The sequence below is a fragment of the Emericellopsis cladophorae genome (genome assembly GCF_022114955.1).
Source record: "Emericellopsis cladophorae strain MUM 19.33 chromosome Unknown NODE_4_length_1054762_cov_117_872525, whole genome shotgun sequence".
In the NCBI taxonomy this organism is placed as follows: domain Eukaryota; kingdom Fungi; phylum Ascomycota; class Sordariomycetes; order Hypocreales; family Bionectriaceae; genus Emericellopsis; species Emericellopsis cladophorae.
Genome location: NW_026250929.1, coordinates 136,653 through 158,494, shown reverse-complemented (window position 1 = coordinate 158,494; position 21,842 = coordinate 136,653). Strand labels below are relative to the sequence as shown.

General features: G+C 55.2%; 7 protein-coding genes across 7 annotated transcripts; 3 read left to right on the top strand and 4 right to left on the bottom strand.

Moving 5' to 3' along the window:
- Positions 1-4,676: 4,676 nt before the first annotated feature.
- On the bottom strand, positions 4,677-7,277 carry J7T54_006410 (uncharacterized protein; the record flags this gene model as incomplete). The annotated part of the gene is made up of 1 exon (XM_051502838.1): positions 4,677-7,277. The coding sequence occupies one exon, from the start codon at positions 7,275-7,277 to the stop codon at positions 4,677-4,679; it is 2,601 nt and encodes an 866-aa protein (XP_051365221.1).
- A 1,668-nt stretch (positions 7,278-8,945) lies between these two features.
- On the top strand, positions 8,946-9,991 carry J7T54_006409 (uncharacterized protein; the record flags this gene model as incomplete). Its single annotated transcript, XM_051502837.1, has 3 exons — positions 8,946-9,057; positions 9,277-9,602; positions 9,671-9,991. The coding sequence occupies 3 exons, from the start codon at positions 8,946-8,948 to the stop codon at positions 9,989-9,991; spliced, it is 759 nt and encodes a 252-aa protein (XP_051365220.1).
- A 348-nt stretch (positions 9,992-10,339) lies between these two features.
- Positions 10,340-11,169, bottom strand: J7T54_006408 (Vacuolar-sorting protein-like protein; the record flags this gene model as incomplete). The annotated part of the gene is made up of 4 exons (XM_051502835.1): positions 10,340-10,419; positions 10,471-10,679; positions 10,736-10,940; positions 10,992-11,169. The coding sequence occupies 4 exons, from the start codon at positions 11,167-11,169 to the stop codon at positions 10,340-10,342; spliced, it is 672 nt and encodes a 223-aa protein (XP_051365219.1).
- Positions 11,170-11,752: 583 nt separating this feature from the next.
- Positions 11,753-12,855, bottom strand: J7T54_006407 (mannan polymerase II complex ANP1 subunit; the record flags this gene model as incomplete). Its single annotated transcript, XM_051502834.1, has 3 exons — positions 11,753-12,117; positions 12,171-12,218; positions 12,264-12,855. The coding sequence occupies 3 exons, from the start codon at positions 12,853-12,855 to the stop codon at positions 11,753-11,755; spliced, it is 1,005 nt and encodes a 334-aa protein (XP_051365218.1).
- Positions 12,856-14,478: 1,623 nt separating this feature from the next.
- Positions 14,479-15,519, top strand: J7T54_006406 (DNA-3-methyladenine glycosylase-like protein; the record flags this gene model as incomplete). The annotated part of the gene is made up of 1 exon (XM_051502833.1): positions 14,479-15,519. One exon carries the CDS (start codon positions 14,479-14,481, stop codon positions 15,517-15,519), a length of 1,041 nt encoding a protein of 346 aa, XP_051365217.1.
- Positions 15,520-18,373: 2,854 nt separating this feature from the next.
- J7T54_006405 (GPI-anchored cell wall organization protein Ecm33) lies at positions 18,374-19,673 on the top strand (the record flags this gene model as incomplete). Its single annotated transcript, XM_051502832.1, has 3 exons — positions 18,374-18,428; positions 18,479-19,313; positions 19,367-19,673. 3 exons carry the CDS (start codon positions 18,374-18,376, stop codon positions 19,671-19,673), a joined length of 1,197 nt encoding a protein of 398 aa, XP_051365216.1.
- Positions 19,674-19,942: 269 nt separating this feature from the next.
- On the bottom strand, positions 19,943-21,508 carry J7T54_006404 (Splicing factor 45; the record flags this gene model as incomplete). Its single annotated transcript, XM_051502831.1, has 3 exons — positions 19,943-20,038; positions 20,095-20,178; positions 20,240-21,508. The coding sequence occupies 3 exons, from the start codon at positions 21,506-21,508 to the stop codon at positions 19,943-19,945; spliced, it is 1,449 nt and encodes a 482-aa protein (XP_051365215.1).
- Positions 21,509-21,842: the final 334 nt, after the last annotated feature.

Genomic DNA, 21,842 nt, shown 5'->3' with positions numbered 1-21,842 from the left:
CGTCTCTCCGTCTCACCAAGTTCCTGTCCGTCCCAATCGGGCAACCAAGGCTGCGAGGCACCGGCCGGCGACCCCGAAGATTTGCTGCACACCTCCGTCCGCTCGGGTCCTGGGGGCGCAGCTTTCAGTCCATGTCGTCGTCGCCCGACAAGATGAGAAGAACATGAACCGGGGAGGAAGATCACGAGGGCGATGGGAGAGGTGGGGGCTCTCTAGGCGATTTCTGGCCCAGGATTGGCTGGTGACGGGATGTTTCCCAAGTGTCGGATGCAAGTCACTGTGCGGGTTCCCCACAGTGGCTTCGACTAGCACAAGGCTGAACGTTGGGAGATCTGCTGCTCGGTGAGTCCCTAGATGAGGTCATTTGCTGACGCGCTCGATCTCAGGAGCATCAAACACGCACTGGACAGATTTACTGAAGGACTGTCTCACGCTGTCGTAGCTACTAGACGAGCGAGTGCTGTTCTGCCTCTGTTCTATGTTCAGAAGGTCATCCGTCTCGTAAAAGAGCGAATCGGATGTTAATTCAGTGTCTCGTATGAACGGTAGCGTCGGGCAATTCCCCATCTGCCGTCTTGGTGCCCTCAATCTCACGGAAGAGACATTAGGTAGGTAGGCAAGGTAGACAGTCGTCGGTTGCGCTTGAGTCATCACTCACGTGAGGTTCATGGCCACCCTCGAGATGCATATTGCCCATGGCAATTCAGTCTCGGTCTGAACGATGCTACCCAGTATGCGGCCTCGAGACTTGATCATGGGGTGTCACAGGCCCTTGGGGTAGAGTCGATTGCTGCATGAGTGAAGGTTGCAATGCCTACATGTAAGTAATGGCCACCCCCATGGACATGTTGACGATTCGGCTCCGGACATTGTCTACGACTCTAATTACACCCCCAGAAGCGTTCTGGGCCTGAGATGCAGTCGGTGGCCGCCCCCAAATGCAACTTGCCACTCGCCCAATTGGTGTGAATGCACGGCGGCGATCCTTGTGCCTGCTACCATGGTGCATCAACAGAGAGCCAAGCCTCGTAGGGCTGAAGCAAGCAGACCGAGGTAGGACTCACAACGCAACGAACGTGTAGGTTGTTGGCGGGTCTTGGATTGGCGTCGAGGCCGATTCGCTGACTGCAATGATGCGCTTCACTACCAGGTACCACAACATGCCAAGACACGCACAGATGGGGTGTGCATTGATAGACCTGGAGTGTAGCCTTGTTGTTGAAGTGAAAAGGGCGTCCGTCCGAGACAGGATGACAAGATGTCGAGGGTCCATGTCGCCGCAATTGGTGCAAGAGAGAGAAGAATGGAGGACTGGAGGGAGGCATTGCAGCTGATTGATGAGCTCCAGCAGGCAGCGACTCCAATTGACCCCACCCTTGGCGAGATGACTGCAGTCAGTCTACCGTACTATTGCGAAAGGGAATGTTCGACAGTCGCGAGATATCGCTCGACTGACCTGCTCAGCTTGCATTGCGACCCTGGCTCGTCTTCTGCAGGTCATCGAGGGTGGATCACGCCCGCGATGTCCACGGTGAAGTTTGGACAGTGATGTTGACTGACGTCTTTCTGCTGACTGGACCCATTGTGGATGGATCCATGTCATGCTCACATTAAGGTAGTCCGTCACTGCTCGCTGCAGTTCAGCCTCCGCCCCGCCCTACCGGCCCTGCGCCACCCTCGAGAGGGTTTCCGACTTTTGTCACTTCAATCCACGGCTACTGCTCTCACGAGAGAACGATCCGAACCGTGCCGTGCGAGCAATTGCCCTCGCAAGGCGAACGAACACCTGCGCCAGCATGCGCCCAATTGCGTACACGTCGAAGCATCAATTGCGAACCGCGCACCCGTGATGCTCACGAGGGAGCATTGCAATTGGACCTGAAGTAGCCCGGGTCAGTCATACGCATCCGGAGTCTAGTTTGCAGTCCTGGACCGACCCTGGTTCGGCGGACAGAGATGTTGACGGTCGTCCTGGTGCCTGGTGTCTGTCGTCGCCGCAGCCACACTACCTTATTAGACTAGGAGCACCGCACGCACAGCACAGCGCAGCGCAGCGCAGCACAGGAACCACGCCCATTCCCTCCACCGTTGTTTCTCTTCCTCGGCACTGTCCTGTGTTTAGACCAATGGCTTTGATCATCATCTCTACATACTTCAATGGGCCCAATTGACGGCGACGCTCGGTATGACATCCTACTACAAGTAGACTGGCATCTCTCGCCCAGCGGGGGGGAAGCCAGGGCCCGTCCGCGCCAGGCCCGCCCCGCCTGCCTGGATCCCGTGCCTGGCGTACCCACATCGTCCACCGACAACACTCCCTCCCTCCCTCGCTCCCTCCCGAACCACCCATCTACACATTCAGAGAATGCCTCGCCTACTGATTGCTGCGCATGTCCAATCCGACCCCGGGGGTACGTGCGGACCCTGGGACGTCGACTGGGCCTCTGCCGGGTGAGTGTACCATGTCCGAGGACAGGACAAGACAGGTCGTACAGGACATGGTCTCTCACTGCTGCTAGTCTAGGTCTCAAGTCCTATAAGGCTACAATGTCCGCCCAGTGTCTTCTCACAAGACCACCTGCTCCACTCTCCAGTCTCTGCCTGTTTGCCTAGTCTGTAGAGTCATAGCCGAAGCAGTCGAACGCTCCTTTCTGTACTTTCCCTTGGCTTCGTGCGGCCCGGCTCCGTGATTTATTATCTTTCCCTGCTCGCCTCGTTTGAGCTTTTCCTTCTCGTCATCCTCATCATCTCATCACATCACACATCACACACCACATATCACTTTGTCTGTTTGTTCGTTCGACAACCAACGACCTGCACCCTTCCGCAGTCCACACTGCCCTACCAACTGAACCAACACACCGACTCCATCAGTACAACCTTGGACACAATGTGTTACCAACTTGTCGAAGTATACGCGGCCTGCCGCTGCCTCTACTACCAACATGCCGTGGATCGATGCCCATCCTACGGCAGGAGAGGCCACGGCATAGAGCAACGAACAATCTCCGTTGGCTACGCCTGCTCCCGTCACGCGGCTCGGGCGGAGGAATACGCGTCGAAGCACACCTACTCTGACTCTGGCTACTACAGCAGTCAGTCAAGCAAGGGATACCGATGAAGAGTCTTGTCCTCCACAGCACTCTGTCCGTCGAGCCTGCTACCTCGACTTGTACTTTTCGACTTGAACGACTGGGTCTCCCACCTCTACTCCTGCAATCCCTCTCTGCTTTCCGTTCTCATCGTGGACACTCGGCGCCGATACAACGGGCGACTGTCCGCTTCGACACGAGGACGACGCGAACGAAGCCCCTTTCCCCCCGGACACCTGGTATCATCTTGACGGACAACCTCACGGTATCGCTGATGACACGAGGACGCAACACCACAGAGAAAGACCGACCATGTCGCAGAAAGGGAAGCGACTGGCTTAGCCCTACTGATTCATCTGTCCCGCTGGGAATTATGAAAGACCAGCTGAGGGACCGGATTGACGCATCTGCATCATGTGTGGATGACATGATGTCTGAACGCACTGATGAAGAAGGATGATGAACGACGCGATGACTTTTATTTTTATTTTTGTTCTTTTTTTATTTTTGTTTCAGATTTCTTTACTTTCTTTCACTCAGAGAACACTACGACAAGATCTATGGGTTGGTTATCTGGGCAGCGAGGGTCAACAGTCCCTTGTGCCTGATGGATGATGGAAGCAAATGACGGATGACGACTTTCCATGGGTTATGCTTTGTTTTATATTCGGCAGGTGTCGATTGCCTCGCGGCAGAATTTTTTTTATTTTTTTTTTGTTGCTTTGTTTTTGGGAGAGCTCTACCGAGGGCAAAGCAGTCAACTGGCTTGGCTCGGCGGTGGGAACCATGTGGGACACTTCCTGGAGTTGGATGTTTTTGGGAAGAGCGTTATGCGTGTCATGGGCGAGTCCCGATTTCTTTGTACTGTCTTTTCTTGTCTTACACTGTCTGCTCTACCCTGTGCTGTGCACAACGGCAGCAAAGGCGAACGAACACATGATCTGGTTATCATGAATAGCTCTGGGAGCCACGGATGATTGGTCTGGCATCATCATCCCACGCTGCCTTGCTGGGACAAGGTGGCGTGGCCTTTGCGGGAAACGCTGGGTTGGAGAAAGGAAGGATTGCTATTAGATTGCACTGGCTGCAATGTACCCAACTCTCACGAGCATAGAACTATACACCTCACTTTCATGTATCGCCGTCTGACTCTTCCGCCGGGGAGATCGCCAGACGCGCTTGACGTTGACGTCGTTACGTACATGCTCGGCCGAGGCAGATCGCCGGTTCCACATATATCTGCCGGACTGTGGAGTCTGTGGACAGGCAGTGTGCCTTGTCGCGCCTAAATGCAGCGCTTGCGTCGCTCACCGCGCGCTTATGTGGGAATTATGTCACAGCCTCACACGTGGTACCACTTTTCTTTTCATGTTGGATGGAGACATGATTCAGAGTGCAAAGAGTTCTTGAATCCATGTCTCTTCTTGATAGATAGTATGCAGAAGAAATGTTACATGGAATTACAAGAGAGCGGTAGTTCAAAGTCCCATGCCCGGGCACGCCCAAACTCCATCATACTCTTTGCATGCTAAACCAGTCCCAATGGAAACAAGTCTGAACCATCCGATAGCTGCTGTCAAATTCTCATTGCACATTCAAAAAGAGATCGCCGCCCCGTCTTGTGGGCGTCAACTTTGGCATCCACCCAGGTGTCCGAGGCAAATCATTGTCGCCGCCATCATCCCCCTGCCGTGGGGTATGCGGAGGAGGAGGAGGAGCATCTCTTCGCCAGTTCCCGTCTCCCTGGCGCTGGCTGTGGTGTTGATCAGTGGGGATGGCCATCTGTGCGGCCCGATCGGAGCCGAGACGCTTGGCGAGTAGGGACGAGGAAGTCGACGTCTCCGAGACGGGCGAGACGAACGTCGTCAGGCCCGCTGCGGCCGGCGCGGAGGGGAGGTCTGTCGCGAGGGGGGGCGGTGGTGGTCGATTTTGCGTGGGTCGGTAATGTTGTGGCAGGTCATGCTGGCTGTGCACGATCCCTGGGATTTGCGCTGGTCGCATGAAAGGGGTTGGTTTTCGCGGATAAGGACCGTCTTGCTGTCGCGGCAGCTGGTAGGTGTGCTGAGGCATACCAGGACGCGGCTGGGCTGGCGAGAAGCGGTGTTGTTGCTGCGTGGGTGAGGGCTTGACCTGTGGGTGTGGAGGGCGCGACGCGGAGGAGACGCGGCGATGATGGCCTCGCGCCGAGGGGAGGAGGCCCCTGTCGTCGGGTTCGGGCGACGGCTCGACGACACGCACCATTGGAGAGCCGGTTCTGGCGGACGCTGGCTGATGGCTCGTCGGTTGTCGACCCTTGCTGGCCATGTTGTACGAGGACAAGCCCTGACTTGGAGGTTGCTGTCGGTTCTGCTGCGCCGGCATTCCAAGGGTTGGGCTGGGTTGTCCTGGAGGTTGGTACATCTTTGGCCGACGAGGCGGCGGGGCATAGTTCACGTTGAGACTGCCTCGACTGGGTTGCATCATGACCGGTGGGCGATTGACCGAGGCAGAAGCTGGTGATTCGGCCGATTCCACTACGGGGGAGAGACTACCCGGTGGAGCTTCGGGGGGCGTGGGCTCGTCCGAGGAACTCTCAAAAATGGTTGTGTCGCTGCTGCGGGACGATGCGCGGTCGCGTTGCATTGGTGGGACCTGTGGTTGACCGGACAGTTGCTTATTGTTTTGTTGTAGTGAAAAGGGGCTCCGGGCCTGGGCTGCGACGTTGCCGTGTCCCGTCGTGGAGAATAGTGGCTTTGGCGTGGGCGACTCTTGCGGTTGCGCAAAGTATGACTGATTTTTATTGCTGTCGCGCGTAATCACCGGTGCCGGCGCCAGGTGTGGTACACGAGTCGACTCGTGCTGAGAAAGCGACCTCCGAGCAGGCGGCAGGTCGGGAACGTTGACCACTCTGAAGGGATTCGGATTCCGCGTCGGGGGCGCCGTCATTGGCACTGCTGAAGAGGAGGACGCCTGGTCCGGCTTGGACGAGGTTCTCAGGACCCAGTTGCCGTTCTTGTCGGCGACGTAGGATGACGCCAGGTTCTGGGACGGATGCCGCCAAACCTGACCCTGGGGCGAGGTGACCGATGAGCCGCCGTCCTCTTCGAACTCTGTCATGGCGCTGTCCCGCATCCGTGAAGGAGCCGCGACTGCGAGCGTGTTCTCCTCGGGAATATGAAGGGTGAGCGGTGCCTGCGGGAGCCTTTTCTCGGTCGTTTCCCCGTGTCGATAGGATAAGCCTGTCAACGGAGGCAGTCGTGGCGGCGCGTCACTCGTCTGCTGTTTCTCCGAACCACGTTGAAAGGAGAATCTTGCCAATATGGGTGTCATTGTTGGCTTTGCCGGTAGCAGCTTTGAGATGCGCCGAGGTTCGGGTGACTCGGACGTGTCGTCCTTCTTGAACGGCGGCGACAAGGCCATCCCAATGCCACCTGGGTACCAGCTTGTGCGGCTGTAGCTTTTCCTGGCCGCCAGAGGGGGTGGAGGCACCGGCGCAGCATAATAACTGCCGGGTGGAGGAACACGCGGCGAAGATGGTGTGCTGCTCAGGCTGGCGATATCGGGCCTCTGGTTTCCTAGGTAGCCCCAAGTGCTACGTCGAGGCAGGAATCCTGTGCTGACACCCGGGTGCCTCTTTTTGCGACAGCGGCGCGCGAGGAAGATAGCGCCAATGGCCACCCCAGCGGCGGCTACCACGCCAATGGATATGCCCGCGATTTGCCCGGTCCCAAGAGCTGGACCGCCTCCATCGTCCTCGTCCTCGTCCTCGTCCTCGTCCTCGTCCTCTTGCCAATCTTCGTCTGCTTGGCCCGGAGTCCCAACAGGCGACGTAGCCGTGGCCTCGCTCGTTGACTGCGCCGCGCCGGTGGAAACTGTCGTCAATGTTGGACCTCCACTGGTACGAGTCGTCTGCGTAGTGCTGGGTCGGACCGTGGGCGATGAACTCGTCTCGGTAACCAATGTGGATGGCAGCGACGTGGACCAAGGCTCTTCCGTCTTTGTAGAGACTTGCGGAAAGCTCACGAATCCTCCGCGCGTTGTCGGCAGCACCAAAGATGCGGTAATGAGGGTGTGTGTGGGCTGAACAGCACGAAGCTCGTCATTGCACATAAAGTAAGCCCTGTCCGTCACATCTTCTGTTTGAGGGCCGAAGTCAGTTGATTTTTCTCGCGAGGGGAAGACATGGGCGCTTCTTACGACCTGCATTGAAGTCTGAACATTGTCCAAACCTCCTCTCGGTGGTGATGCATTGCACCACGCCCTCCCCCAGAGTGAACTCGGTGTTCCCTCGTGTCGAACACAGACATTGCAGCGAAGCATCCTCTCCGCAACTTGTCCCCTCGTAGTTGACCTGCACAAAGGACGCGACGCATCGCTCGGCGCAAGTAGGTATGAACCTCAGTACGCCCGGCGACAGTTGAGTGTCTGATGCCGCGCGGGCCGTGGTAACGAATATTAAGATGTATAATAAGTGTGTAAGTGGCGCCAGGGCCATGCTAAGGAGACACATCTGCCACTCATTAGGGAGATCGCCCTGGCACGTACAAGTAAGCTCTGCGACGAGCGCAACTCACCTAGGAAACAGATCGCAGCCGCCTCGAGATAGCCAGCATCCCAGCAACAGCGTCACGTCGGATGATAACGAGGGCGAAACGAGATCATGCAGATGTATCAGTGAAACAAGATGGAAGAAAAGAGACCAAATCTAATAATGCCTGGCGTGGGACAAGTCTCCAGAGATGGAAGACTTCGAAACAACAAAGGAAACAACAGCCTCTGTCTACTCTCAGAGTCAGAACAAGCGACACTAGGAAACGAGGACGAGAAAGGACGGAAAATGGACGAGATCAGAAGAGGCCCAAGGAGGCGGCCATCGCCAGGACAAAACCCCCCCATGGGTCCGTCGTGAGCGAAGCGCCCATCTCACACTTAGTAAACGGGGTCATCGAAGTGCAGCCGACACGCGCCAGCCCCAGAGCCGACATGGACCATGACGCCGATGGACGATCGCCCCCATCCTGCACGACGTGATCTCAAAAAGGCCGGTGGGCGTGATGGCCGCTGTGCTTCGGGCGGTTATGCGGGTGCTGACTGGTTGGCAGGCGTTGGTGGTGAGGAGCGCGTAGCCGCCGGCGAGCTGGGCGCCTACGTTGCAACGACCAACCATTGGGTGTCACGTGATGTCACACTCTTGACAATTGGCATGGAGGTTCACGCATCTCATGACGGCACTGAAACGTCTGCGATTCAATGGACCATTGCCAGAACAATCATCTCGACATGTCAAGAAGCGTTCAATGGCAACCGGGCCGTGCCCATGTCATGTCCGCCGTCTGCGAGCTACTTGAATAAGGGTCTGGTGCGGACATTGGATGGAACCGCACCTTATGAGACGCGCGCTCATTGAACCTGGGCAAGTGGCCGGCTGATCAACAATGTTATGTCGTTCGAGAGGGCAGTGGACGTGTCCTTGGGAAATTTCAAGCCGCGGACAGGGAATTAAGACCTTGGTCGAAGGCATGCGGGAGCATGCATAGCGAGGATCACAGCAACTCAGCGCGCAGTATGACAACCAGTGGCGATGGTGCACGTTCGTTTCGGTTCTGAGGCGAGCTGAAGTACGGTCTGCAAGTGAATGATGGGGAGCGTAATGTTAATCTTTCAGCCGCCAACCCCTCATCATGTCATAGAGGAGCTGGCCAAGCTGGGCTTCGTTTCCCACTGCGTCGGGGGATAACTCATGCGGAGACCGTGGGGGGGGCTAGTATATCATACGTGTACCATACATGATTGCGATTCCGCCAGTTTCCTGGGAGAGGAACCAAAACATACAACCACCCTAGATCTTCCGAGAAACCTCGGCGTTCTCAAGAAATGAAGGAGGAAAATGTCCACGATCCCAAATACCGGGAAGCAAAAGAACCCCAAAGCTCCCCGTCGGTGCCAACAAGCCAGCTCTTCAGACTCGACAACCGCACAATCATAGGTAGTGTCTTCGAAAGTTAGGCCTCTATTGTCCTCTAGACTAAGACTCGCACGAAGTAACCGGAGCTGGAGGGTTCCTGGGCACAACCGTTGCAAAGACGATCATCGAGAGCGGTGGTGATGTGGTCTGCCTGGATCTGGTCCAGAACCCCCAGTCTGTATATTGGAGTTAGTCGCAACCAGCAGCTCTTACAGAAACAAAATGACTGACCTGTGGTAGAGCAAGTGCAGGAAGCGGCCGACCGCCACGGTCGCAATGTGCAATACTATCCGTGTGACGTTCAAGACGCAGATGCAATGGTCAACATCTTTGCGCAGTTCCTCCCTCTCTTGGAAAGCCCCATCCGAGGCCTTGTGTCCTGCGCAGGCGTGTCAGACAATGGCCCAGCCACGGACTTTCCTGTCCGGTCGTTCCAGAGACTGCTGGACATTAACGTCACCGGTACCTTCACAGCTGCGCAGCTGGTCGCCAAGGAAGTCATCAAGACAGGCCTCAGTGCCAGTATGGTGTTTGTAGCCAGCATGAGCGGGCACGTTTCCAACAAGGTGAGTGATCGACGCCCAAAGTGGGACTGAGTGAACCGAGCTAATGTCTTCTTTTCTGCGTAATCCAGGGAGTAGACACAGCTGGCTACAACGCCTCCAAAGCTGCTGTGCACCAGTTGGCGAGGTCTCTGGCGGCGGAGTGGGGTTCAAGAGTCAATGTACCGCTGATCAGAGTCAACACCCTGTCACCGGGCTACATCCGTACGGAGGCAACAGCCGAGGCACTGCGCAAGCCTGGGATAGAATCGCAATGGGTAGGCGACTCCATGCTGTATCGGCTGAGCAACGCGGATGAGTACCGCGCACCTATCTTGTTCCTCCTGGGAGATGGCAGTAGTTACATGACCGGGGCCGACTTGCGAGTCGATGGAGGCCACTGCGCATGGTAGGGTTCTAGAGGAAGGAAGTTAAGAACAAAGGAATTGACGGATGGGACTCCTTGTGGCCTGCATTTCCAGGTTTCTCGTTGTTTGTAAGTATCTAAAATGTCTCTACCGTGAAAAACATCGAAGAGAAAAGACCGCCCAGACATCAGACGTACCGCATCACATCCACCCATCGGGCATCTCCCCCCAGCCGCCTACTCGTTGAAGCATCAAGGCTGAAACACGAATACGCCAACGCCACGGAACAACACGAAATGACATAAGTGGAATGGGCGTGCACCAGAGCTGGGTGTACGGCCCATGCTTCGCTTGCGGGTCGCTCGAGTATCGAGAGTAATGGTGGGGGTTGCTTCACATGGCCATCTCAGCTCGGAGCTTCTCCAGCTCAGCCTCCTCGTCATCCACCACCGCTTGTTTCCTGTTTGACACAGCTACAGTGTTGGTTAGCACGAGCTCGTATCGTCCAGGACGGGTGCTCTTACGCTCTTGTTGAGCAGGCGAGGGAAGCCGATTCACAGCGTCGGCGCTGGGTACGGTACCAGCCTTGAGCATTTGCTCGTCCACAGCCTCCTGTTGCAAGCGTTCCAAATCCTCTTCGAGATCGGCTTCGTCCACAGGCTCCCCGAATTGATTGCCGACGATGGCTCCCACAATCTCCTCGCTGAGCGCGTTCTGGTCGCGCAATACCTCCCTGTCGATGTCATCAGTGTCCATGAACCCACACTACAGGTGCACTCTGGTACCCACATTGTCTCGTCGACCTTCTCGGGGGTGAGCTTGCCGTGAATTTGCTTCATCGCATCACCAGCCTTCTGCATCGCGGCGAGTGTCTCCCTGTTGATATTGGCGGATTCGATCGAGTTGATCTGCTGCTCCAGAGTTCCGATCTGTGCAATGGTCTGCTCGATCGAGTGCTCGTGCGTCTTCTTGCGTCTCAGCGCCGCTTTGGCGACTGCCGGGGGCGTCAGTCACTGTAACATCAGGATGTCCATCTTCCACCTACCCGTTTTATTTGTGTTGACATTCTTCCGCGCAATATTCTCCTGCTCATCGATTTGAGATTGTAGGTACTTCTCGCGCTTTTGAAGCATATCGAGCTGTGAACGCAGACCCAGGATGGCATTCTTGGGGCTGTCCTTGCGCTTCTGGGCCGCGCCGCCGCCGCCGAACCAGCCCCACATGTTGATATGCGTTTGAGATGAAGATGTGAGAGGAGTCAGGTTCTTGTGTGCAGGCCAGCAGACACCTTTGATTTACCAAGGGCGCGGAGATGCTTTCGGTCCAAGGAGCCGTCGCTAGCAATAGAGGTTCGCGTGATGGTGGGGTCGTGGTAGTAGCTGGGTGATGGTGGTGACTAGCTCATGATCAGCAATTTGAATGGATTAAATCGTCAGGCAAGCACGTTATACCACACACTGGGTACAGATTGAGTTCTGCTGTCGTAATCTGAATGCGTCGCTAATGAGTGTGCGCAGATAAGTACCAGGCTGAAGCCGCGACGATGGTCATCTGCTCCGTTGCCTGCCATGCGGGAACCACGTATGACGGCACCGCTGGATCGGCCGGCTACCCGATATTTTCCCGCAGTCATGTGACAGTCAGCATGCAACCGGCCTGTCATGAGCTTATCACGGAATTCGAGTTGAGTAGTCATTCGGGTTGAACATAACAGGAGACATTGTCTCCGGAACATAACGCTGGTGCTAACAATTTGATCGAGTGAATGAAGACGACAGGACTGTTCCTTCCCTCAAAGTCGCCGCCTTAGGCGTTGCCGGGTTCCTCCTCTGTGTCCTTGTGCCATACCACGTAGTTGGGAAGTCCAATGACCTGGTAGCCTGCGCGTTTAGCCATCTTCGCGAAACCCTCCGTCTCGGCCTGGTTCTCAAAGGCATAGCTTGGGAAGTTGATACCAGATCGATGGACATCAGCTTTGACCAAGATGCTCACGCCACCTATTCCGTCCAGTTCCAGTTCTTCGTCGGGATTCGCGTGGCGGTCGCCCATCTGGCACATGTAGGTTCGATCCGTTTTGTACTCTTTGTATCCTTCAGCCAGTACAACATCCTTGTCAAGTCTTTGAGCTAGCTTGAGAGCTGTCTCTGATTCGATCCATGAGTTGTAGTCGACTAGTGGGCTATGTTAATACGCCCTGCTAGTGACCGGGGGCATGGCGACTTACAACGACCCTCAATGTCGACGCCGTCTTCGATTCTGTGAAACCAAATATCTACCGCGCGTCAGCATGAAAACATGATTGTAGACAAAGACATACTGGGAACAATAATGTCCTTATCGTGTGCCACCAGATCCTCGAGGATCTTCGGCGGGCTCTCCACAATATCAACATCGCGCCAGAAGACCCACGAATGTTCCGGCCTCAGCGCCGCTGAAAGAAGATAGTTCCGTGCCTTTCCCAGTGCCTTGCGGCGAGGCCCTTGTGCAGCAAACTCGTGACGATCCTTTACTTCGTTCGACAATTGGAAGTGGAGGTCCTTCTCGACAATGGTCGCACTGTGGAATGGCACGTCGCCGGGGCGTTTTTGTATTCGGTCGAGTTCTGACGCGAGAACAGCCAGGGTGTCGTCACTGGAATCGCCAACCAAGAATGCTAGGTCAATGAGATGATGTGGGTAGGTAAGCTCAGCCAAGAGCTCAAAGTATTTCGAGAGATATTGTGCGGCATCCTTGAGAGGAGTCAGGATGAGGACGCGCTCCTCATTGAGCAGAGCCTTGTGTGTTGACTTGATCGGGTTCAAGTCAACACGTTGTATGCTTTTCGACTCGATCTCGACCGGCTTGTGGTGGTTGAACACAATCGGTGTCTGCAAATGTGCGTTCCACCGGGCGTACTCGTTCTGTGTCATATCCATGGGGGATTTCGCAGGTCCCCAGCAATAGAAACTGGAGCGATAAGCTGAGGAATCATCCTGTACCAGACGAAGTGCTCACTCTTGTACATCTGTTGAGCTTCGGATGCCGCGCCACAACAACAGCATAATACAGAAAATGACAAGCCCTATCACGGCCCGGGGTCGCGTCAATGAGGTCCAAAAAGCCCTACTGGGCGCCCTTGTAGACTTCCATGCCGGACCTCCGCCTTTCGAGAGAAGCATGGCTCGCGTTGTGACTAGAGCAAGCTGTCCAAGACGCGGGTGAAAGCGGCCGAAGCGTTGCGATGAATCCAGTACAACTTGTGCGCCGTACGCAAGCTTGAATCGTTCCGTTCGTCTAGGATAGACCGTTCGTCCGTAAGCGATTCGTTGAGCTGGGCAGGCACAGCTTCGAAATGTCCTGGTCAGGTATTGTGACGTCGCTGCAAATGTGCGTTGGGCGAGCTGCTACGCCAGGTGTCTTGAGCTGGTTGTACGCCGCCAATCAATCAGACCTTTCCCAGTCTGATATCGTACGTCGCTGTGTACGGAGAAGATACGTGGTATAAGTCGAATCGGCAAATGGCTGGCTGCTTTCTGAGAATTCAAGGAAACGTGTCGTAACGTGATCGAGTCGTGGGAACCTATCGTAAACAGTGCTTGTATCGGAACCGGTTGTTGAAGAAGCAGAACTGTCAAGTCGTTGTAGCTCAGTCTGTAGTCACAAAATTCATATCGCAGCTTCCGTGGATGCACTCGAGATCCATGGAGCTACCGTTTCGAAACGCGCCAGGTACACATGTGGTGGTGGGGGCAGGCAAATGGCGTCGGCCATCCTGCGTAAATTAGATCGTCACTCACAGGCGGGTACCTGGAAAGCCTCTCAGGGGTTGACAATCCGGTCGCGATGTTGTCCACGTCGAGAGCTCGACTTGCTTTGAAGCGGACTAGAACATGAGCCTCGGATTGAAATCAACAACTCGCCCGACAGCCAAGTACGAATTCCACAAACTCGCTGCTCGGAGAACTCGTCCCCACGTTGAGCTGCTCATCCCCGACATCCCCACTAGGCACAACCTCAAAGTACCTACATATACTGGGGAACACCCACCACTTTGCACGAGCTCTCACAGATCAGGCCAGGCCTTGCGAGGGCAGTGGCAACTTGGGTTTGGGAATCTTTTCATCAGAGACTTTCACGGGAACAGCAATTCCCTGACGATACAAAGTTTGTCTCGTGGTGCGGCTCCTAGGGTACCTCACCTTAATTTAGGGTACCTACAGCACTAAACTACTAGTAAAATACTGCAGTGCTTTGTCATGAACCCCAATACGCCACGAAGGGCGTGCACGACGACCTCTGGACGTAACGTGAACCTGAGGTTTCCCTTCCCATCTCTCGAAAAGACTGGACCCCTGGGAAGTTGGGACAAAGACTGTGCGCTCTTGCATTTCACACCATCGGTGTGGCTCGTCATCTTCCTCGTTCTGGAGTTCCCATTTCTCAAAGCAACGACGTCATATGATCCAACGGTTCACTCATGTCTTCGACTGTCGTGCCTCGTACTCACTGTCCGTGAACCCAAGCCCAAACGCTTTAATTCTACGCTGTCAACCATGGCTACAGCAACCAGGCGATCGTCCAGGCTTAGCAGCCTCGCAGAAAGAACATCGTCTGCGGGCTCTAGACAGACGGCCAACCCTCGTAAACGCAAGCAATCCCCCGGCGCCACACCGTCAACACCACCTCAGAAACGCCAGCGGCCAGCGATCCCGCCAGCCCCAACTCCGACTCCCAGTGCGGTTGGTCTGATGGCTCATGCTACGTTGACGGCGGAGAGGCCTGCGAATCCCATGGTAGCCCGACTGGCGGATCCCCAAACAACCAATGCCACATTGCTGTCGCCCGAGACCTCAAGAGTCATTACGCACACGAATGTCACCGCTATACCTTCAAAACTTCCCCAGCCAAGCACCACTACGGCTACGCTGCTCGAGGAGGCCAATACACACTTGATCAAGGTCGATGAGCGAATGAGACCACTGGTGGAGAACAACTTTTGTCGAGTCTTCTCTCCTGAAGGACTGGCAGAAGTCATTGACCCATTCGAGAGCCTCGCCAGTGGCATCATCTCACAACAGGTCTCGGGGGCAGCTGCCAAGTCGATCAAAGCCAAGTTTGTGGCATTGTTTGAGGGCGACAGAAGATTTCCTCACCCTTCTGACGTGGCGCCCTTGCCCATCGAGAGGCTCCGCACCGCTGGGCTTTCGCAACGAAAAGCAGAGTATATCAAAGGACTCGCGGAGAAGTTTGTGTCAGGAGAACTCAGCGCGCAAATGCTCAACGACGCACCATACGAGGAGGTCCTCGGACAGCTGATCGCAGTAAGAGGACTGGGCAAATGGTCCGTGGAGATGTTTGCCTGCTTCGGTCTCAAGAGAATGGACGTGTTCTCACTTGGCGACCTGGGTGTCCAGAGAGGCATGGCGGCCTTTGTGGGCAAAGATGTGGCCAAGCTCAAGAACAAGGGCGGCAAGTGGAAGTACATGTCGGAAAAGGAGATGTTGGAGCTGTCGGAGAAGTTTGCTCCTTATCGAAGTCTGTTCATGTGGTACATGTGGCGTGTCGAAGAGACCGATATCAGTACCATGGAGTGAGAGCCAGTCGAGCTATAAGCAACAGCCATGATCGCTCGATACTCACATTACGAGTCTCAAAGGAACGTCTTTATCGCACCCATACCAGAGCTGGGATCTCTCCGAATTCAGCGACATCTACTAAATCAACTGATCTGAATGATTGTAGGTGTGAGGGAAAGAGGAAAGTATAAAAGGAGATTATTAGAGAATTGCGGTTGAAGCGCGTTCCGAAACTAATTGAAGGTGGTTGCAGCTACAATATTAGAGTTTGAGCTTTGCACAAGACCAACATGAGCTGGCCAGGACACGAGATGCGAATTGACTATGGCGTCTGTGTGGAATCAATGCAGGGTTGGTAGTGATACGCATAAAGCTTCGCATGCCACAGATACAAACCTTTCAATGTGCCTGGAATGTTCGTGAAATTTGAACACGAACCGGATTTCGCGGGCATTGATGGATATTTTTGAACAGCAGGGCGAAGCAAGGCCAGGCTGCTGGGGTCGACGCCAGGGGTGCGCTTAGTACTTGGCACTGTCGCTGTGGCTGTTTTCCGTGCTGATTCCGATCCGTCAAGTCGAACTGTCTTGACATCCAGACCTTGCGGAAATGTGGTCAACGAAGGAGATCGTGAAGGTTTCCAGAGCAAGTGCAGCACTCATGGCGGCCGACTCAGCTCTAGCGTAGTCTGATAGCCCTCACGCCGAGACGACAGTGGCGGCGTTGCGATGCTGCATTGCCGTCCACAGCGTCGAGATGCTCGATGGCGGTGGAGCTATCCGTGGGGAAGTCGAAGCGAATCTGCCGAGGGCTGGAATCATGTCTTGGCTCTGGCCTTTTGTAAGAATCGAGCCGGATGGTTTGCTTTGGTGCCCTAGCCTGGGTTCCTACAACAATGAATGCTAACAATTCTTTCTTCAAATACCTATTATCTGGCCCGCGTACGGATATACGGATACAGCCAGAGGGTGAGAAGTTCGTAGAGGATGCCGATCCACATCCACCACGAACTCTTGTGTGTGCGTGGTCCTGTGCTTCATTGGCTCTATGGTCGAACATACGGATACATAGAATGCCGGAACGAAAAGTCCATGATGACTCCCGGTACGTATTTTTCCTCGATTGCAGTTCTCGATGCGATTCTGGAGCTTGGCAATTTCGATTTCGGTCATGCCCACGGCCGAAAGTCTCTCGCAGCTCATGTTACAGAACTGGATCAGAAACGCTGATCGTCGACCGAGCAATATTATCACCCCAATGCCTGTGAGAACATCAGAGACAGATGCATGCCTGTGCGTCACGACTGGCGTGGAGTCCTGGCACTGGGAGATAACAATCGCTGCGGGCTCCATTGTGAAGCAGGTTAACGCTCGTGCTAGCGTCCGACAAGGTGACCTAAATCAAGTAGTGATTGCCAGGTTAATTACCTGGTAGTCTCTACTTAGGAGGTCATTCCAGTGGACAGGGCCTGGTATGAGGAACGGGTCTCCCCGTTGTAAGGAGTACATGGTACTTACTTATTGCGCGTTAGGGAGGGTACTCGTCGGCCCAGATGCAGGTCTGCCGCCAGCCGGGCATAGAGCCCCAGTCGTTATTAACATGCCTGGCTTCACCAGCCAGAGCAAGTGGTGCACTATCAGAGGCTGTTCACTGGAGGCCTGCTACCGGCAGGGGCCCCGAAGCACCCGCTAAGATGAGCATCAGGAAGCCAATTTCTCCAGCAGCAGGGACCAAGCCCGATTGCAGATGGTCCGTGTCGCGTGTCATCGGAAGCCATCACCTTTTACAATGCCTGGCAGTACGGATACTGGATCCAGATTGATCGAGTGGCGATGGCAGTGCTTTGAATAGTCTGTGAATTGCCCATTGTGCAACCGCGGTCCTTGGCTTGTGGAATATGAGATGACTGAGATCCAAGTTTTCTGCAGCACCCACTTTGGGCCGGCAAGAGGCGTGCATCAAGCAAAAGCACGCTGCCCCTTGCCATCGGCCGCGACCAAAGCGGAGCGGGCCAGGGGTCAACCTGGTCTCAAATCAAAGGCACCGAATGCACTCCAAGAGACGCGGCGCATCCAATAGACCCATAAATCGAGCTTGGAACGAGGCTCGGCGGCCCTCATTTGCCTCTGGCCTCCGCGAGCTCCCTCCTGAAACCTTTTCCTCTCCTCCTCCCTCTCTTGAATCCTGTCTTGACCTTCCCATCCAACCAGCTCCCGTTCTGTCGTTGCTGCTCTTTCTTCTCTTCACGCCGCTCGTTAAGGCTTTGCTCTGCTCATACTTTCCTCAGAAAGTAAAAGACGCCACTACTGCTTTTAATTCCGGTCCTCACGCCGTGTCAACCGCCAAACAACCTCCTTTGCCTCCACGATCCCAACGCACCGGAACGATTCCCATTTCCCCGTTCATCATCACGACAACTTGAGGTTAGTAATGTCAGAGAGTGCGAAGCACCTTCCCTATCGAATTCGAGAGTTACCAGACCATCCAACGAAATGATCTGGCGCACATTGGCCTCGGACGGGCGCGTGAACAAACACGCTGAGCCCGCATGCTCGACGCATTTATTGGGCCTCTGGAACCGCAAGAGCCGCGTCTCTTCTCGAGAAGATCCGATTCCAGAAGACCAAGCCCGCTATTGCTGCTTATGTGCGAGAAGGAGCCTCCGTGTCCCTGCCCCAATGTCGACTACGGCAGGAGTAACGGACAGCTGCACCTCGTTCAAGCGAACACGTCGAGAGTTGAAAGCAACCTCTGCATGACATTCTCCGCTACCACTGCCCGAGCAAGACATATCTCATCACATCATTGTCATCATCAACCAACACATTCGCAACCCATAACGAACGACCTAACAAGTGCAACATAGATCAAGATGCGCTCTACTCAGTTCGCTGCGGCCGTTGCCGCCTTTGCTGGCCTTGCTGTCGGTAAGTTTGTTGCTCCTGTTGACTCGCAGCAGAAACTAACGTGCCATTAGCCAAGACCTGCACCAAGGATATTGAGATCTCCGAGCCCACGCCTGTGATCGACTGCGATGTTGTCGACGCTGATATCACTGTCAATGAGGATGTTTCTGGCGCTCTCAGCATTGAGGGCCCCAAGCAGCTCAAGGGCAACCTGATCATCAATAACGCATCCAGCATTCTCTCCATTTCTTCCAGCTCCATCAACTCCATCGGAGGACGGCTGGAATTCCAGGAGCTGAACAGCCTCAACTCCATCGACATGGGCTCTCTTGAGAGCGTTTCGGAGATTGTCATGAGGAAGCTCACTGCTCTCCAGACCATCACCTTTGGCTCCGACTCTGTCACCGAGGCCGAAAGTGTCGAGATTACTGATACCGACCTGTCCTCCCTCAGTGGTCTGATGCTCACCTCGGTCAAGGATCTCAACATCAACAACAACGACCGTCTCACCAAGTTTGACTCTGCTCTCGTCAACGTAACCGGTCAGCTTTTGATCAACAGCAATGGCCGTGACATGGAGATCACATTGAACGATCTCGAGTCTGCTAGTGAGATCCAGATCGGCAACGTCAAGACTTTCGAGGTTCCCAAGCTGTCGGTCGTCAAGGCTTCCCTGAAGTTCGATCAGTGCGACAAGCTTGAGTCCTTCAGCGCGCCCAACCTGACCAAGATCACCGACGCTCTGGCCTTCATCAACAACGAGCAGCTCTCCAACGTGAGCTTCCCCAAGCTGACGGAGATTGGTGGCGATCTTCGCATCGTCAACAACACCGAGTTCACCGACATCAGCGGCTTCCCCAAGCTTGAGAGCGCTGCCAGCATCAACTTTGGTGGTAACTTCGAAGAGTAAGTCTGGAGACAACGCATATTGCTCAACGCCACTAACCATGCATCAATAGGATCGATATGCCTGAGCTCAACCGCGTCAGCGGTACTGCTGATGTGTCCACCACCAGCACCGAGGAGGATTTCTGCAAGTTCTTCGAGAAGGCCGACGATGACGGTGTTATTCGCGGCGGTGCTGACTGCACATTCGACAACGAGGACGCTAACCAAGGTGGCGAGACTGAGGGTGGACGCAAGACTGATGGCTCTTCCAGCAGCGGCGACGACAGCGGCGACAACGAGGATGCCGCTGGCATTGTTGGTGTCAACACTGCCCTGATGGGTCTTGCTCTCATTGCCGGTGTTGCCCAGCTGCTATAATCGGTTTTCACCGACAGTTGCGTTGTTTAGTTGCCTGCTGCCTTGGCAGGATGAAGGATATCACGGTTCGGAATACGGCGTCTTTTCACTGCCCGCACACATGTTACCATCTCGTTTTTAGCCATGACTTAGCATCCTCTGTGTGATCGCCAACTTGAGTCGGCTTCACGTTGGTACTCCTGAATGGCTATGACCTCGAGACTTAATAATGGAGTACACTTTGACTGCGTTTTGTCTCCTGTCCGTGATTACCTCGCGCGCCATGAGTCCTACTTGTAAATACTCCTTTCGAACTTGTCTGTATCGTAGAACATGGGCAGGATAGTGTTGCCATTGAACACCCGCCCTTCCAATTCGTTGACAGCCTGCAGTCGTCGGTCAGCGCTCCATCTCTTCTTCGCATAAAGTCTAGGATTCATACCCGCAACGCCGACACTTGAGTCGTAAACTTGATGAAGACCTGTCTGTCCTCCTGGTCAATGTGCAGTCGTTCGACCGTTCCATACTGAGATTGTTAGCGACCCGATTCGCAACCTCACTGTGTAGTGGCCAGTCAACAAACGTACCTTGTCACCACACTCTTCTCCGATTTCCTGTCCCAGACCATCTGCGATTTCGGATTGGAGGTCTGCCATGTTTTCCAACATGTTCCTCAAGACAATAACCTCGCTCATGGTACCGAATTTCCCAGTGTCCGCTTTGCCCCTGGCGTTTCCGCCCACAATCTTTCCCTTGCCGCCTGGCTCGGCCCAGCCGCCGCCGTCGGCGTCAGCCTTTTTCCGACGCTTCTCTACTTGGACGCGCAAGGGGTTGACGATGCCGCTCTCGGCGGCGCCAAGACCTGTGCCTGCCTTCCAACCGTACTTTGACATGAGACGGGCGGCGAACCCAGCCTGACCTGGTCGTGAGGATCGCGGCAGGTCCTCTGATGGCGGATCTTCATCCTGAGAGGGTTCGGGAACTCCCAGAGCGGGCGGACGGTCTTCTTCAGGATCACGGTCGGTAGAAGGTTGGGCATAGCGAACTGGTGCGGCGGATATGGTAGATGAGGGTGGTTCAGGCGGCGGAGGCGGCGGGATGGATCCTTCTTGGGGTGGTGGAGGGGGTGGCGGTAACCCTCCAGCTTCGTCGGCTGGAGGTGGTGGTATAGACGGCGGGGATGGAGGTGGTGGTGCGAATGCATTGAATGAAGCCGGGGGCGCGAATTGGCTGGACATGGCTGGTCTCGCATCGCCATCATCATCGTCCGACAGATCGCTATCTTCCGACTTCCGCCTGTGTCTGTAGAGAAGATCCTTCCATTCTCTCACTTCGGCCACCTTTTCTTCACTTTGCAGGTACTCGTCAATGTTCGTCGGCCGAGCTGGGTCATAAATGTCGTCCCAATTGGTCTCTTCTGGCTCCGTCTGGCGGTTCTTCTTTTTCTTGGCCTTGCGCCCGCCACGAGGCCGCTTCTCGCCTGTCCCGTACATCCACGCATCCTCCTCTGTCGCAGTCCAGTCGGCGAGCGTGCTTTTCTGATGTTGGGTGGGAAGGGCGGCAGTGACGCCTTGTGCCTGTTGCTCGGGGGGCGTCGGTTTGCTGGCAGGCGGCGGAGGCTTTGGAAACGCAGGCTTTGATTTGGTTGGCTGCTTGACCTGTGGACGTCGGATAGGCTGGAATCGAAGCGCTGGATCTAGGGCCTTCTTGGACGCATTCTCGAGGTTTGTGGTACTCGCATCAGTCTGGTTGTATAGGACAGGCGCGGAGGAAATAGTTGCGCCGGAGGAGGCTGTTGGGTCGTTGGGGTCGGCAAGGTTGTCGTAGAGAGACAAGCCTCGCGGGGGACCCGTCATGATCGCGTGAGGGTTGTGGTGACTCGAGAGCGGCGACCCGTCAGTGACATAAGCTGCAAAACCGTCCGTCTTCGTGATATGCGCGCTCGCGCGTGGATCTAAGAAGCAATGTGATGGGTCAGCCAAGCTAGCTGCTAAGGTCCAGTCGGTCGCTCGGTCGGTGTGTCCGAGTCGGCAATGTGCGCCTTCGGCTGCAGCGTCCGCTGGCCAGGCCCAGGGGTCCCGACGGCGCAGAAAGTCTAAACGTCACCACCGAATCACACATGCAAGTAGTCGTCTTCATCAACTTACACCAGACCTCACCCCTCTCACTCGAATACACATCGACTGCAGA